The 16,978-nt window shown below is 34.1% G+C and overlaps 1 protein-coding gene and 1 long non-coding RNA gene across 3 annotated transcripts in view; one reads left to right on the top strand and one right to left on the bottom strand.

The window, feature by feature from the left end:
* Window positions 1-10,610, bottom strand: part of LOC147908992 (putative gustatory receptor 28a) — a 30,208-nt gene extending 19,598 nt beyond the window's left edge. Inside the window, exon 1 of the mRNA XM_087408236.1 lies at window positions 7,390-10,610. Coding sequence (XP_087264362.1) covers window positions 7,390-7,509 — 120 coding nt within the window. The 5' untranslated portion in view covers window positions 7,510-10,610. The remainder of the gene's footprint in view (window positions 1-7,389) is intronic.
* The window catches only part of LOC147908990 (uncharacterized), a 140,318-nt gene that overhangs the window by 93,357 nt on the left and 29,983 nt on the right, over window positions 1-16,978 (top strand). The window lies entirely within an intron of this gene.

Consider the following 16,978-nt stretch of genomic DNA (forward strand, 5'->3'; position numbering starts at 1 on the left):
TTGGTTGGTAATTATTTTGAAAATACGCTTGGACTACATAATTTCTTATAACTACACACAAGACACGGCCACATGTCTTTTCGATTTTATAATTGCAAGTTTAAATGTTTATTATCAACGTTTTTAATTGTATATTAATTTAATGTGATTGCGATATTGAGAAGGATTCGCAGTAGGATCAAAACATCTGTATATTATGTATTAATTAAATAAATTCTTGATGTTTTTGGAGGGTGAATCGGAAACGGACAAACGAAGAAAACAATATCTCAGCACTTCAGATAATGAAAAAGATATTATAAGAAACTTTATTGTGGATAGACGAGTTATAACTTTTTATCATTGAGTATATGTATAATAAGATGAATGCCATGTACAGAAAGAAAGAAAGTATTGCCCTCTCTCTTGCGCTAAGCGCGCCATCCAACATCACTCCCACTTGCGCGTAAGAACCTGCAAAATATCTGTTATGTCAAGTTTATTTCATAAATAATGGTACTATTCCTTTGCCAATGCTTTAGTCATTAGCAACATTCTCTTTTGAAGGAACGTATTGTATTTTATGTCTCCTTGCTGAATCTTCTTGCGGATAAAATGAAATCTGATATTGATATTTTACAATACAATGATACTCAGGGTTTGATGATAATTTCTGAGCTTGATTGTCGACGTACACCTGCATAGGCTGCTTGATTGTCGATGTACACCTGCGTTGAACTTCGTTCAACATTTTTGTGAGCCAGATCGCTTCCTTCGTACATATGCTAGAGCAATATACTCTGCTTTCATGATGCTTAATGCTACAATTGGTTAACGTTGGCTCATCCATGTTATTGCTGCTCCATTTAGTTTAAACACGAATCCTAATGTAGAATATCGTATCTTTATGTCGCCGGCATAATTGGCATCTGTGTAGCCGATTATATTGAGGCTTTTTTTATTATCGAGAACTAATCCAAAGTCTCTTGGTCTGCTTAAATAACGCATTATATGTTTTACTACCTTTCAGTGTTTTTTATTGAAGACTGAGATATAAAGCTCATTAGACTGACTGCGAAAGCAATATTGGGACGATTAACTACTGTTGCGAACATTAGAGATCCGGTGACTTCGGCTTGTCATAGCTTTCCTTGTTCATTTCATATGTTAGTTGCAAACCAGTCGTGGGTGTTGCAGAGGCTCTTGCGTTACTCATTTAAAATGTGTTGGATATATCTTCCTTATGATGAGACGTTGATCCCTATTTCTTTTGATTTACATGCCGACGAAAGTGGTCACTTCTTTGTATTTAAAGGCTTTATTAAGTTTGTCAATTATTCTTGCAAGTATTTCTTTTGACGACGACATTATCGGTCGTCTACATAGATCATTATATAAACGATTTCGCCGCGACTATATTTAGCAATGAATACGCAGGGGTTAACTTCGCATTACCTTGAATCCAAATGATTGTAGTATTTCGCAAATTTGCAATTCCATCATCGTCCGGTTGTTTGAATCCATAAAAGGATTTTCTAAACTTGCAGATTTTCTAAATTTTATCAGGGTGCGAATACTTCTTGGTAATCAATCCCTTTTTGTTGTCGAAAACCGGGCGCTATGAAGCAGGCTTTATAGTATTCGATCTCGCCATTCGATTCTGTCTTTATTGTATATACCCATTTGTTATCGATTATTTGTGTTCCCTTGAAAAAATCGACCAATTCCCATATTCCGTTTTCTAGAAGTGCATTCATTTCTTCATCTATTGCTTGATACCATTTGACCGAATGCTCCGAGGCAATTGCTTCTTCAAAATTGACTAGTGCATTAGCATATGCGTTATATAATGAGAGTTGTCCAATTCGCGTGTTCTGATTCTTCTTGTTGCGACTTATCTCTTATTTTCTTCGGTAGTATTACTTGTCCTTAGCGGCCGTATTCAACTGGTGTTGAGCGATCCCTCTCATCTAGTGCTATTGATTCGAGAAGCCCTGTCCTACGGTTTATTCTTTGATCGATAACGAAGTAACACATTATTTATCTCTGTCATTTCTTTGTGTTCCGGTATTGCAGTTGTCCCTATATTCGTTTCACTATATTCTCCATCTCCTCTTCTTTGTGGTGTCTGAATGATGTCCATCAAAATCTTCTTCGTGGGCGGAGTCATAGAGGTCCTCATCATCTTCGTCGCTGTTATTCGGACATTCCGTAATGATGTTCGATGTAACCCAGAAATCGTTTTAATAATAGCTCATGTATATCTTACAACATGATGCCATCACATATGTATATGTTATTTGCTATTACTCACATCGAGCGACATCTCATAGGCGATATATTTTTTATTCTTCTACTATAACAGTTTTGACACACTTCGGTTCCAGTTTGAATTGATTGACTTTTGGCATTTGAACAAAAGCGATTGATCGAAATATACGATGATTTATTATATTTCTGGTTTCTTGTTATACCCTGCTTCAAAAGATGTTTTCAACTTCTGATGCTTATTAGTTGTAAAAGATATGCCGCACATATAACAGTTCCTATCCACATTTCCTCATCCAAACCATAGTGATAATTTTTTATGTCGGATCCCCTTTGAATCATTAAATTCCTTCATCGCTGCATTTATGAATTCGATGCCGTAGTCTGAGCGCAGCGCTTTGACTCGATGACCTATCTCGCATCGTTGAATAAATTTCTTCCATGATTCGAACATATCGCTTTTATGTCGAATTGGCTAAATCACTCGGAATCCTGTGTGGTCATCTTTGAATATGACGAAATATCTTGAGCCTCGTGGTGACGGCTTGGGGAATGGCCCGTATACATCTGTGGATCAATTCGCCCGGTTGTGATGCTCTTTTATTGTCCGATGAGAAGTATGGACATTTCGCCTGTTTACTCTGTTCACAGATATCATAAAAAGGATTAATGATATTTGTGTCATTTACCTTAATATCGTCCACGGCGCCACTTTTGATGGTGTTTATTACAGCATTCATGTGAAAGTGACCAAAATGTTGGTAGCAAATATACAAATCATCCGTTTGTGCGCTATATCCTGACGTGATTTTGGCTACAACAAACTGTATTATGTAGAAATTGCCATCAAATATTGCTGAGACGTTAGTTCTACCGTTCTTTGTAAAATGGATAGTATCCGCTGGTTTATCCACCGAATATCCTTGACGTGTCATTGCTGTCAGTGAAAATAAATTTTTATCCAGCTCCGGCAATATAGTACATGTTTAATTTAGCATCCACCATTTACATGGGTTCGAATGTCAATGCGGCCTTGACCAGTTGACCAGATATTTGTCTTGTCTGCGATGATGATTCTTTGTCGCTCCATTGATTTGAACCTTATTCTCGCTTATTTGTCATTTGCATTGACGCATCGCTATCACAGATTCAATAATCCATGTTCATATTGCTGGCTTTTACGACTGTGCTTATAAAGGCTGCTTTCGTGTGTTTCCATTTGCATCTGATTATTCTTCTTTGGATCCCTTGTTTTTGTATTTTGGACACGCTTGAAATGATCATGCTCATCACAAATCCAACATGTTCGGTCTGGTTTCTGATTGGATGAATCATATTTCTTATTTTTATTATCATAATTACTGCGTTCTCTGACCGCTATTCTTTTTTCTCTGCCCCTGTGCTCTATATGCTGCACATGCATCATCGCGCATTGCCATCGTTGCATCTTCCTGTAGAAGCAGTTAATGTCGTCATTGTTTTGCGATTTGCTTCCATTAAATTCCATACCATCATAAAGCCACGATATTTGTTTGGCAAATTACATAGTACCTGTGTAATGACACAATTATCAGTAATTGTTTCACCCAAATCTTTTAATTGTTTTATTATAAGTTCAATATTTGATATGTGAGTTGCTATAGTCATAACGTGTGACCTTGAACAAATTCTAGCCGTCACTCGTTAAAAAGTTGTTAATAAAAAAAGTTCATAAAAAAAATGTTGTTTTAAAGCAAAGAATTTGTGTAAAGCAGACATTTCTAGAAAAAGAAATAAATATATATTATCACACACAGAAGTTAACTAGACTAACTTTTGTAGAGAGGTAATTCATGTAATTTAAATTCTCTACTTTTAAAAACACAAATTCCCTGCTTTAAAAGCACAAAGTTATATAAGAAATTATATAAAAAAATATTTTGCGCTATTAAAGCAGGGAATTTATTTCATTGGAACGCAGTCGTATACAAAAGTTAGGTTTTATTGATAAACTTTTTTTGTAATAACTTTTTAAGGAATAACGAGCGATAGCTAAAATTTGTTCAAGGTCACTCGGAGTCATGATCTTGATAACGTATGTAAAGGTCAAGATCATTGGAGACTAGTCCTCTATAGTAAATAATTACTCCATGTTCTATTAAAAAATATTATGAATAAGATTAAATTAAATAAATTTAATAATAGTGCTAACATACCTATGATCAGGCAAAGTAATGCGAGATGTAATGACGAGGAGAGAGAACATTTTTGTTTGAAATAATTATAATGTCTGTCATCATTAGTCTATCATTAGTTGTAGATATATTTATACTTATGAAGAAGACAAAGAAAAAAAAGGTGGTAGGAGAAGAATTATATAAGGGGGGATGATGACACAAAATCGATAAGTAACTAGCCGGCAATCGCTCCGTGTCGTTTTGTTTTAATACCGAACGATCGTTTTTTTATGTAAATTATTTCAGAGACCGATCTTTTAAGAAAGGCTCAGAATCGAGAATCATAACGTTACCCCAATCCATGATATGGTCATTATCTAGTTGGTGCCGTGACACCACTGAACATGATTCTATAGACTTTTTTATATCAGCTTTATGTTCTTTTAACGGGTCTTAAGTTTTCTTTTTGTTCAACCTACATATGAGGCGTTGCAATCAAGGCAATTTATTTATATTAAATTTTAATGTTCTTCCTTGTTCAGTGCGTCTTTACCAGTTTTAATAAATCTATTTAAAAAATTGTTCGGTTTGTAAGCAATTTTAAAATCAAATTTGTTAAAAACGGTTTTAAATTTTAAATTTTCCTGATACGCCTCTAAAATAAGGAATTGTAAAATATCTTTTTATTTCGTCAAGAAAATTATTTTTGTTGCTGTTATATTTTTTTCTCTCTGAGGATCTCAGAGAGAGAGTTTTTATATGATTGTTAATTGTTGCAAAAATCATGTCAATAAGATATCCATTATTCAGGAATATTTGGATCATGGAATGTATGTTTTTTTCCTGAATTTTAAGATGAAATAAAAAGATTATTCAGTCAAATTGTCCAATGATTACTTCTTTTTTGTGCTCGATAGGGTGGTTTGAATTGAAATTAATATTTTAAAAAAACTTAAGACCCGTTCAAAAGAACCTAAAACTAATATAAAAAAGCCCATAGAATATTCAATGGTGTCACAGCATTAATTAGATAAGGACCATATCATGGATCGGAATAACATTGTGATTCTTGATTCTAAACCGACCTTTTTTAAAAGATCGGTTTATGAAATGATTCACATAAAAAAATGATTGTTCGGTATTAACAAGCAAAGCGACACAAAGCAATTGCCGGCTTATTACTCACCGATTTTATACCATCATCTCCCTTATACAATCCTTCTCCTACCACTTTTTTTTCTCTGTCTTCTTCATAAGTATAAATATATTTACAACTAATGACACAGACAGATATTATAATTATTTTAAACAAAAATGTTCTCTCTCCTCGTCCTTACATCTCGCACTACTTTGCCTATCGTAGGTATGTTAGCACTATTATTAAATTTATTCAATTTAATTTTATTCATACGTCTTAATAGAACAGGGAAATTTTGTGATATACAGCAATCGTTACTAGACCAAATACACGAGGATTAACTCGACGAATTAATCGATCGACATTGGCTCAACTCTTGTTAGAAAATCTAATATTGTATGATATGCGTTCATTTTTGTAATTATTTTTATCTTGTTAAAAATTGTATCGATCTTGTTATTTTATTTATTTAATTATTTTACATACTAAAGATGACCACATCTTGGCCGAAACATTTATATTTATTTATGCTATTAGGTGTTGGAATTAATTCGTAGCGTTTTTTAATGAAAGAATGTTATTTATTTCACATGAGCATTAAAAAATACATTAATGAAAGTACTTCCCATCACTTGTAAAACGCTACGAATTAATTCCAACACCTAATAACTTGATGAATTTTTAAATATATGACTTTCGCTAACGAAATTCGGCGTTTGGCTTTTTTATTCTTTTATTTATATATTGTATATTTGAGTCACGTTTAGTAAATTTAAATTAAAATATCTGTTAAATAACAATATGACTACACATAATACTCTTGTTGAACCTAAAGAAAATACTGGTTTCCTTCTTTCTTTATCAATCTCATTCTCCAAACGACAATTGATGTAATTCTTACAAAAATTTAATTAAACTCCGTCGCATATTTGCTTATATATATTTCTCAATACTTATATCTTTTTTATATAAAGAAATATTTCTTCTAACTGATTCATCATTATAGATTGATTACTAAATTAATTTGCTTGACTCAAATTAATCAAAGTACTTATATAAATTATTTATTGTTTTCATTTTCACAATCACGTTATTTAAAAAAAATGACAATTATTTATATATTATATATATAACATCAATTTATACATATTTATACGACTACATTTTCCAACAGAATTTTATAAATATAATGTCTGATACTTGTCACGATAACGAATATCTACTATTATAATGAATTTTTATTAAGGTGGCCTGTTACTGCGTTACCTTACTGTGCCTTTCTGAATCTACGAAGGACATTTAACATCTGCAATTTTGTTAAAATTTATAACTAATGCCTATTTTTAAATAACTGACTATTATTGCATTAAATTATAAAGTTTCAATTAATGTTGATAATGACCCGATCGGAACCAAAACATATATCTTTTTGTTTTTGTTTTTGTATGTACTATTATTACATGTCATTAAAATTTTAAAATTTTAAAATATTCGTTAGGCTCCTAGCCTTTTTCGTTCTTATTATATAATATAATTTTAAAGGAAATTACTTTGATTAAGATATTTATTTATCTTCCCTCCAAAACAAATCAATTTTGGAGAAGGAACGACAGGAATTAAATTAACCACCTAATAGTTACATTAAAATATTACTATTATTATCCTGGCTAGCGATAGATAGGTAATTTTCATCTTGGCACAATTCTATCTAGTGCCTAAATACTAGATAGTGCCCGGCTAGATTTCTGATATTGCATGCTACAATATTCCTTACGGAATCTAATATACAAATCGTCCAAACACATTTCCACCCGGGAATATGCAGAAGAATGATATATTATTTCTTACTGATGTTATAAGAGTTCGATCCAGAGTGAAAAGTCCACACGCTGAGAATTCTAACGGACGGTGTAGGAGCTGAAGTGAAAATATCTCTAATTGTTTCCTGCTTTCTTTGTCGCAACTCATTGACAGTAGCTGGCTGATTAAAACGGCTGTTTTTTTTCCCTGAAGATGTATTAACCATATATAAAGATGTATTAACCATATATAAACTTATGGAATTGTAATTATAAAAACAAACTGTATATGCTCAAGATACATTGGATAATTTTAACTTAATATTGTTAAATCATGTTGAATATACCCAGATAGCACAAGATATTCAATGAATATCCATTATTGATTCAGGATGTACATAAAATATAATATGTATGTCCATTAACGAACAAAAGTATATTCGTGTAATAGACATATATGAACATTCTATGAATATCTATAATATATCCATGTATACGAAATCTACCAAAAAGACATTAATGCCATAAAAAAAGAAGTGAAATCAAAATAATATTTTAAGTATATCTATTTAAAAAGTCCCATAGAACACAATTCTCCGAGCGGCATCTTGAAGGCATCCATGATGTAGACGTCCTTTGAACATCTTTTAAGGCAATGTTGTATAGAATAATTTCTCATAATTATAATATACTATATAAAGTACAAATGACATTTGAAGTATATTAAGTATAACAACAAATTAAAATCAAAGAATGAAATGCAATAGATAGTGTTATGAGAGGCGCAGAAACTGAAAAGGGATTTTTATATCGATAACAAGTAGAAAATTGTGGACATAAAAATAAAAAATGAACAAGATCTCTAGCAGCAACAGCATACTTGATGCGCCTGTCTTATTCATAATTCAATTCATGCAAATAATTCAATAAATATTTTATTATAATTATAAACTATTTTTCGCAAATTAAAGAAATTTTACGTACGTGTATATTCAAATTATTATTTTAGTATTGATAAATTTCATATTATTATTAAATTTCATATTATTATTTAACAGATACACATATTTTTCTATAAGATAAAAAAAAATTTTTAATACATTTTAATACTAAATTTTTAACTTTTAAGAGTCGACAGGAGAAACTCGTGGAGATTTCTAGTCAAAGATGAATTTTTTTATACCGAAATTACGGTTAAAAATATTGGATGGATCGCGTTTTAATTGGGATATTCATAATCAGAAAAGCTCCTGAAGATTCGTACAAAGCTGTTTTTTTGTAAATAGAAAAATAAAAATAAAAATTTGTAAAAATAATAAAGAGAAAAATAAAAATTTGTTCTGATATTTCACTCGATGTGTACTATAGTGCAGTTGAGATGTATATGATCTAATTAATAAAAATTTTCAAGAATCAATTTGCAAAATCTGACTCTGTACGAGCCTTCCCAGCAATATAACAAAGAAATTTTAACAGGTTTCATAAGGAAATATTATTTCTTCGAGAAAAAAAATGAGTATAATCTAGATCACTAGAACTGCACGTTCTACTACAGCTGATTGCTAATCATAAGGAAATTCTTGAACATTGAATTGAACAAAGAAAGGTAATAGGTTTCCTTGTTTTTCTTGATGACATTGACAATTCTCGTCATCGGCGTGCCGAGAATGGCCGAGAACGAATTATACAGCATGAGACAATCTGTTGAAAAAAAAAACTCTCTTTCGATCTGTCATGCTTGGTAGAAATGATCGAAGACTGAAATGTTTTTTCAATGATTTTTTCAATCTCGGCCGCTCGGTGTATATCAGTATAAGGGCATTCGAAATAAAGAGTATAAGTTTTAATAAATTTTAGTAATTATATACTTTTCCCATTAATGTATAATAGCAAAAATGATTTCAAAACGCAATAGTTTATGAGATATTAATTATTTACGATTTTTTATAGGAGTTATATACTGCGTTTATAAACAGACTCTGGAAGAGAATTTCATGTGATTCTGTGCGTAAGATGCGAGATCAGTATGCTGAAGATCCCATGTTCTAATCCTACGTTTTTTCTCTTTTTTCACATATTTTTTCTGAAATAAAGTTATTAATAAACATATTAGGGTGAGCATATTTTCATATAATTATTGAATTTATTCGTACTTACTTTTAAAAGTTTTAAATCAATCAAATATAGTCAACAACCAAAATATAGTCAAACGTTAGAAAGAATATAGATAAAATTATTAAAATCATATCAGAAGTTGGACACAATATAAATAAATTAATTTATTAAATCTTCATTATGTATCAGTGAGTAGTAAAAAGTTCAAATCAGATATATCGGACTTATACTTTGTTGAAAAGCGAGAAAAATTGGAATCATGAGTTAAAGTATTTATAATTACGTTATATGAAGTTAGATGATGAAATCAACTACTTTATTTTATCTCTTTCCCGGCATGTTATTCTTGTTTTACATCTAATAAACAGAAGATGGAATAACAGAAATAGCGATAATGTCTTCCTGAACGCATTCGTCAATTTCAATTTCTGTTTAAAACTTGTTCTGTCTGTGAAAATAATTTCAGTATCAAGAGAATGGCTTTTTATCTCAACACATAAATAAAAGCACGTGTACGAGATAAAAAGCTAATATTTTACAATGAAAGTAATAAACTAAACACATAAACTAAACACAATAAAAGTAATAAACTAAACACATAAACTAAACACAGTATAAACTAAATTACATATTGAATTAATTAATCAACATTTGATTATATAATGTATGAAGAGAAATTATTGTTTAATTATTAAAACAGGTTTTAATTAAAAATATTTTTTGCATTAATGCACTAAGATCCGATTGCACCAACGTTATTTTAAGCAAAACTTAAAACTCTTTGTTTGCAGTGCAATAACCTTAATATCACACTGTAGTTTCGATTTGAAAAAAAATTGTTTATTGTCTATGTACAATATTTTGTTTATCTTACAATTTCTCAGTTACTTATCACTTAGTTATTGTTAATATTATTTCGAATACGCCTAAGGGCTGTCACTCTGAGTCGCCTAGTCGGATACTTTTGCGCATACGCCTGGGGGCTAAAGCCCTAGTTCATGATACCTTGCAACGATGCCTAAGGGAAAACCCCGAGTCACGAGGATAATACTTGCGGACACTAAGATCGGACTGACTGGAAATCACTTCAGCATCTTAAACGTATGGACTCGTGTTCAATTGTCAGAGTTACTACCTCTTCGTGTTCTCTCGAAAGACTGACTTCTCCAAATTTCATATGATCCTCCTCGTATTTATCTATTAGGGGTACAAATAAGTTCGTGCGGTTTTTTCTCGAAATTTGGGGCTTTATTGTGAAAAACCGGTTACAATGTAATCAGAGTCACTTCCAATGATAATGCAAGCTCTTCTTGCGTTTGACATGGATCTTCATCGAGTAATGCCTCTAATTCTGCGTCTTCAAACTTTCTTGGACATCCGGCACGCTCTTGGTCTTCCAAGTCAAAGTCACCACTCTTAAACCGTGCAAACTTCTGACACGTTCGCTCAGATAGAGCATGGTCACCATAAACTTCTACTAAAATACGATGACTTTCGGCAGCACTTTTCTTCATATTGAAGTAATGCAGTAAAACTCCCCGCAAAAACACTTTATTTGGTACAAAGTTCGACATATTTGACGAAGTAAAAATATTGTTGTTTACAATTCGAAGAAATGACACATACTGAACTTAATACCTACTAATGACAGCTATCCAACGCATACTTAGAAATACGGAACGGTGGAATGAAACAGTAGTTACGCCATCTCTTTCAAAACCGCACGAACTTATTTGTACCCCTAATACGATTGGTGGATTTCGACCAATCAAAAGCGATGGCGGATCGGCAACTCGCGACAAACGCGATAAAGGATCACAGACGCCGCGATCTACTTAATCTTCGTCGCGTGGTGTCACGTTTGTCCATCGCGCTAGCCGATGATATATGACCATTATTTAAGACTCTAAATAATCTTTGAAGTGTTCGACCTCTTTGGCGGGAAGAATCGCATGGTCGTGCATGGCAATAATTTCGTATTACTCAACATACTCCCCCCGTTGGGAGGGTACCGAGCAACATACGCAGATCTAAATCTTATAATTTATACGCTTGGCTTTGTAAATGAGTCTTTTGTCGCTACGCTTTTGACTATATAGTTTAACGCATTACAATAGCATAGTACTTTTCTACGATATACATAAATTATTGCTCAACTGGTAATAAGCACAAACAATTTGAAGCTCTTTTCACTTTTCTAGTGGCCGTCTTGAGAGTGACCGCTCGTATTACACCGTCGTCGCCTGGATGCAATTTTGTGACTCGTCCTAACACCCATTGTGAACAGGGCAGATTTTTGTCCTTTATTAGAATGATGCTTCCGGCAGTGATTTCCGGACCATCCTTGTTCCATTAATTTTCATTTGGAGTTCGTTTAAGTATTCGAGACTCCAGCATGCCCAGAAGTCTTGTCGCTCCTTTGTAATATTGCCATGTAGACAATCTGTTAGCTGGAACAGACGACAAGTCGCCCTCCGGCAAGGTGGTTGATGGTTTGCCAATCAAATAATGCGATGGAGTCAATACCAGCATGTCATTGGGATCGGAGGATAGGGAGATAATGGGTCTCGAATTAAGGATTCCCTCGACTTCAATTGTGAAGATGTTCAGTTCTTCAAACGTAAATAAGCTATCTCCGATTATGTGTTTGAAATGATGTTTAAAACGTTTTACTGTGGCCTCCCATAGTCCACCAAAATGTGGAACTGTTGGTGGGATAAAGTGCCACACGATACAACTCTAGCGGATTTGCTCATCACAGCATTATGCTCTTTGGAATTAAGTAATATGTATATCTCTTTCAACTGATTGTTAGCCCCCACGAAATTTGTACCATTGTCGGAATAAACGTGTTCCGGCATCCCTCGCTTCGCGATGAAGCGCCGCATTACTGCCAAAAAACTTTCCGAGGTCAAGTCGCTAACAATCGATGTGCACTGCCTTTATGGCCATACATACGAATTTGCACACGTATACTTTTATTCGTGCTCGATTGCGATATTTCCTTTGTTTGATGTGAAACGGAATTCACCACAGAACTCGATCTCGGTATTCGTAAATGGTATTGCTACGTGCACTCGGACGGCTGGAAGATTTCTCATTTTATATTTAATGATGTTGGCATTAGTTCAGAAACAACGTATGCACGCGCGTATAATTCTCCTTACTTGATTGCGACCGTCAATTAGCCAAAATTTGTGTCGTGTGAATAAAAAGCGTAGTCTAAACGCCTGCATGGAAATATTTTTCATATGCTTCGCGTATTGATCAAATAATATCTACTCGGAAGCAAGATTGGATGTTTTTGAGAAAACGTTTCGATTTTTATAGACGTTCACCAACTCGAATTAATCCGTTTTCATCTATGAATGGACTTAAGTTCATGAATTTGCCTTTGCCCGTCCTTTGTTTTTAAATCCCTTAAGTTCGCTCGAGAAATGTACGGATTAAATGATCTTTAATATTCGTACTTTAGTCTCATTGATTTCCTTTCCGCATAGCGGCCCTTATACTTATTATTGAGTCGAAAACGAAGACAGTACGCAACAACTCTAAGTAATTTAGAATACGACGAATATTTTTCGAACATTCACAAGATCATTATGTGTTGCTATTAAGCACGTATTTCCTTTCAGTTCAGAACTCTCGACCATTCGCATAATCTCGTTAGGCCATTCATCTTCGTTCATACTCAACCACGATAGTCCCGTGAACCATGTGCTATTTTGTGCAAGAGTTTTAGGTAGTTGGCTCCTTGATAAGGCATCTACTGGATCATCTTCTGACCTTATATGCTGTCATTCATTCAATCCAATACGCTCTTGAATTTCCGATATTCGATTGGCCGCGTAAGTTTTGAGAAGATGAGGTGCAGTTTTCAACCAATGTAAAACGATAATTGAATCGGACCAAAAAACTATCTTATTTGACATTATCTGCAGTGCATCGCTTGCTTCACAATACAGACGTGCTAATAACAACGCGTCGCACAATTCAAGTCGCGGTATTGTAACAACCTTTAACGGTGCGACTTGTGATTTGGAGCATACTAATCTCATGATTATGATTCCGTTTTTAACGCACGAGCGAATACAGACATGCACCATATCCGATATTATTGGCGTCGCAAACCCGTGAATTTGGATGTCGTAGTAGTCTTCTATCAATACCTTGCGATCGAATGAAATTTGTTTAATAATTCTAGCTGCCTGTTAAACTCTAGCCATTCTGAATATATATCTTGTGGCATGGATTCGTCCCAATGTAAGTTACGCCGTCATATATCCTGCATCAATTTCTTAATGCATAAGATGACCGGACCCAACAGTCCCAAATACTTTTAGTAGTAAAGCAAGACGGGTTCTAACCCACGGGGCTAGAAGGGAGTGCGGGCGCGGGGGGTACTCGTAACACGGGGAAGGAGGGAGAAAGGTCCCGGCGCTATTGATGTTACGTAAACATAGAACCCCGGTCCTTATTTTTGTCGTCACCCGCCGCTCTCTTTTCAAAAATGCATCGGTAATAAAGGCTTGCATTTAGAGAAAGATAGAGAGCGCGAGGAAGCGTGTAACGTGCTATGAATGAAGAAAGGATGGTAGAATCAATAGAATACAAATTTCTTTTTTTTTTTACGACACAGTTTTTTCAATACAGTTTTTCCTGGCGCGTTGAGACAAAGAATGAAAAGTAAAAAAAAAATATATATGTAACAATGCGAACAAAAATTTTTTATTCACATCTTATTACACTGGTTTTCGTACTTATTAAAAACTAAAGCTAATAGTTCGCAATCGACGAATCCAATCAATGATGTCCATTGAAGAATGTCGCTATCACGTATAATGTTCTCAGATGCGATGTTAGAGAATCGCGTATATACTTGTATCTACCGTATCGACGAGACGAGCTAATCGTTCGAACGTTATATCGATACATCCGTTAAAGTCAAACATAACGTCGTTTCGGTCATAGATGAAAAATTGAGACGTACGAGCGTAGCATCGTTCAGCAAGCAAACACTGACGGTTAGCGGTCGAACGCTTATAAAATTATCCTTGTATACGTTTCGAAATATCTTGTAAATATTTCCTCGCTGCTCGTAGAAACTCTTCCACGTTTCGAGAGACAGCGATAGTTCGTGTCCGCAATGATTTCCAAGAGCAACCTCCACTCGGTGGACCAACGTTGATTCCAATTTCCAAAAATTTGTAGCCCGTATTCGTCAGACGTAACGTCTGCTCAGTAAACGCACCGCACGATGCTCCGTACTGTGTACATACATAATGTTTCTCTATACACAAAACATTTCTTTTGTGTACAGAAATAGAACGTTGAAACTTACATGTTATATTCTTTCTTTACATTGCACTGCTCTCTTTAGTGAAGTACATTTTTTCAGCCGTTCGTACAAGCGGGTATCACAAGACTGATTGCATCCGTAAATTGGGACATATATGGTAATACTTCTGAAATCGATGAGAGAAGGAAGGTCCTTCTCCTCTTTCCAAGAATTTCGAACATGTCGCGACACATTTTATCACGTCTTTCTACGTATTTCCTTTGTCACGAATTTATACATACATTTTATACAAACGTTCATACATACGTTCATACATACGTACGTTCATACAAACGTTTATACACTACAAAGGAAGGGAAAAGAAATACATTAATAAATACGTTAACGTAATTTTATTTTAAAAATTCTTTTGCAACCACCAGTTACATATTTTCAATACATTTTATAACGCGCAATTCTTAACATGTTGTCCGCATTGTATAGTATTAACAACATCTAATCTAGATTAGATAAAGATTCCATGTCTTCGTAAATTGTATCCAAGGTCTCGATGTATATGCGTTCTCACTCATCGTCCAGAAGCAAGTTCTACGTTCGTTTCTCGCGTCCCTTGACATACACGACAGCATCATCTTCAAATACAGCCATCGTAATTAGGCGTTTCGCCTCGTTGTACGAGACCATCCCGTCCTCCTATTGCAATCCATGGTGATAAGCAATCAACCAGAAAGCGCAAGACTTGTCGGATCTGGTTAAAAATTTCCATGGCACGGGATTCGTAAAAATGTAATGCGTGAGAACGGTCCTCTGTTTCAACACCGCCACTTCCTCCACGATAAATTTCTTGTTAACGATGAATTGTTGCAGATCCACGAACACTGGCATGGGCATGTTGTCGAGAAGATTGCGACGTATCGTAGATTTTATATCGTGTCAGAGATGCATTTAGGTGATTTTGCGCATAACGTTGGTCAATGGATTATACTGAGCTACACGATCGTGTGTGATGAGACAATAGGCTTGTATTTGCGGGCAAATTCTCCTTGCAGTCAAATTCTATGCGTATGTCCACAGTGGCACTCTTGACGGATTCGTTTTGTCGCGAGCAATCAATGATCACAAAAGGTCCTTTCTCGATAAATGAGAGCATTGAGTAGCGTTTCGAAGCAATCGATTCCATAATGTGCTCTACGAAAACGCGCGTACATATCCAAATAGAATGGCGTATCTCGTTTTGGCAAAATCCAGATTTAAATCGTCGTACGGATAAAACGCCGAATTTAGATAAAGTTTCACGACGGAAAATCCGTCGCTGGAGCGTTCTATGAGTACGAATTGCATCGCGCTATTCATCCGGACTTGTATCTCGTGGAGAAAGTACTGTACAGGAAGGGAAACAAGGTATACATTGTTACATCCCGATAAAATTCTCTTATTCTTTATAGATATTCGTCATAGATATACGATTTATACTTTACTTTTTATCTTATCGCTAAGTTAATATTTCCCTATTTTATCTTTATTTCGAAACCGAAAATTCCTTTTCTCTTTTATAAGAGAGTATATTTAGTTTCTTTATTTAAACAACTAACAGATAGATCACGTTATATACTTTTATGCGTCATACAAATTATCTACAGATTATTCTAAAGAATGTCTAAGAATATCACACGATCTTTCTCAAAGAAGCCCTCCTATAAAATAAATATAAAAGCGTACATTAACATTAATAATAATGTATATTATATTAGCGTTTAACGATTAAGTAATTAGCAGTAAAATAGAAATCTTCCTGAATACAAGAACGAATATCTTTTTTTTCCCTTTTTCTTTTTCTAATAAAGTTAAATTAATTTTAAACATATGAATGTAGTGAATTCGCCTCGCATAAAGGATATTAAGGAAAACCGAATTTTTATTACTACAAATTGTTAAAACTCAACTATATCTTATTAAGAATAAACTTGTAGAGTGGGGAGTAGGGCTTACGCGGAGCCTTGCTGCCTTATCTCAAGGAAAGCGCGAGTATAGGTTCTACCAAATTTTGAAGAATTTCGATTGATTCTGAAAGAACACTCCCACACTCATTTTCAGAATATAAAAGGAGCTGTCAAAGACAGAAACTCTCTCTTCCTTTTTTCCGGTAAATTTATCAGTCACCCAGCCAGTCAGTCAGTCGATTATTCAGACAGTCAGTCAGTTAGTTACTTAGTTACAGTTACAG

The sequence above is a fragment of the Acromyrmex echinatior genome, chromosome 7 (genome assembly GCF_024713525.1).
Source record: "Acromyrmex echinatior isolate Ae372 chromosome 7, ASM2471352v2, whole genome shotgun sequence".
In the NCBI taxonomy this organism is placed as follows: Eukaryota; Metazoa; Arthropoda; class Insecta; order Hymenoptera; family Formicidae; genus Acromyrmex; species Acromyrmex echinatior.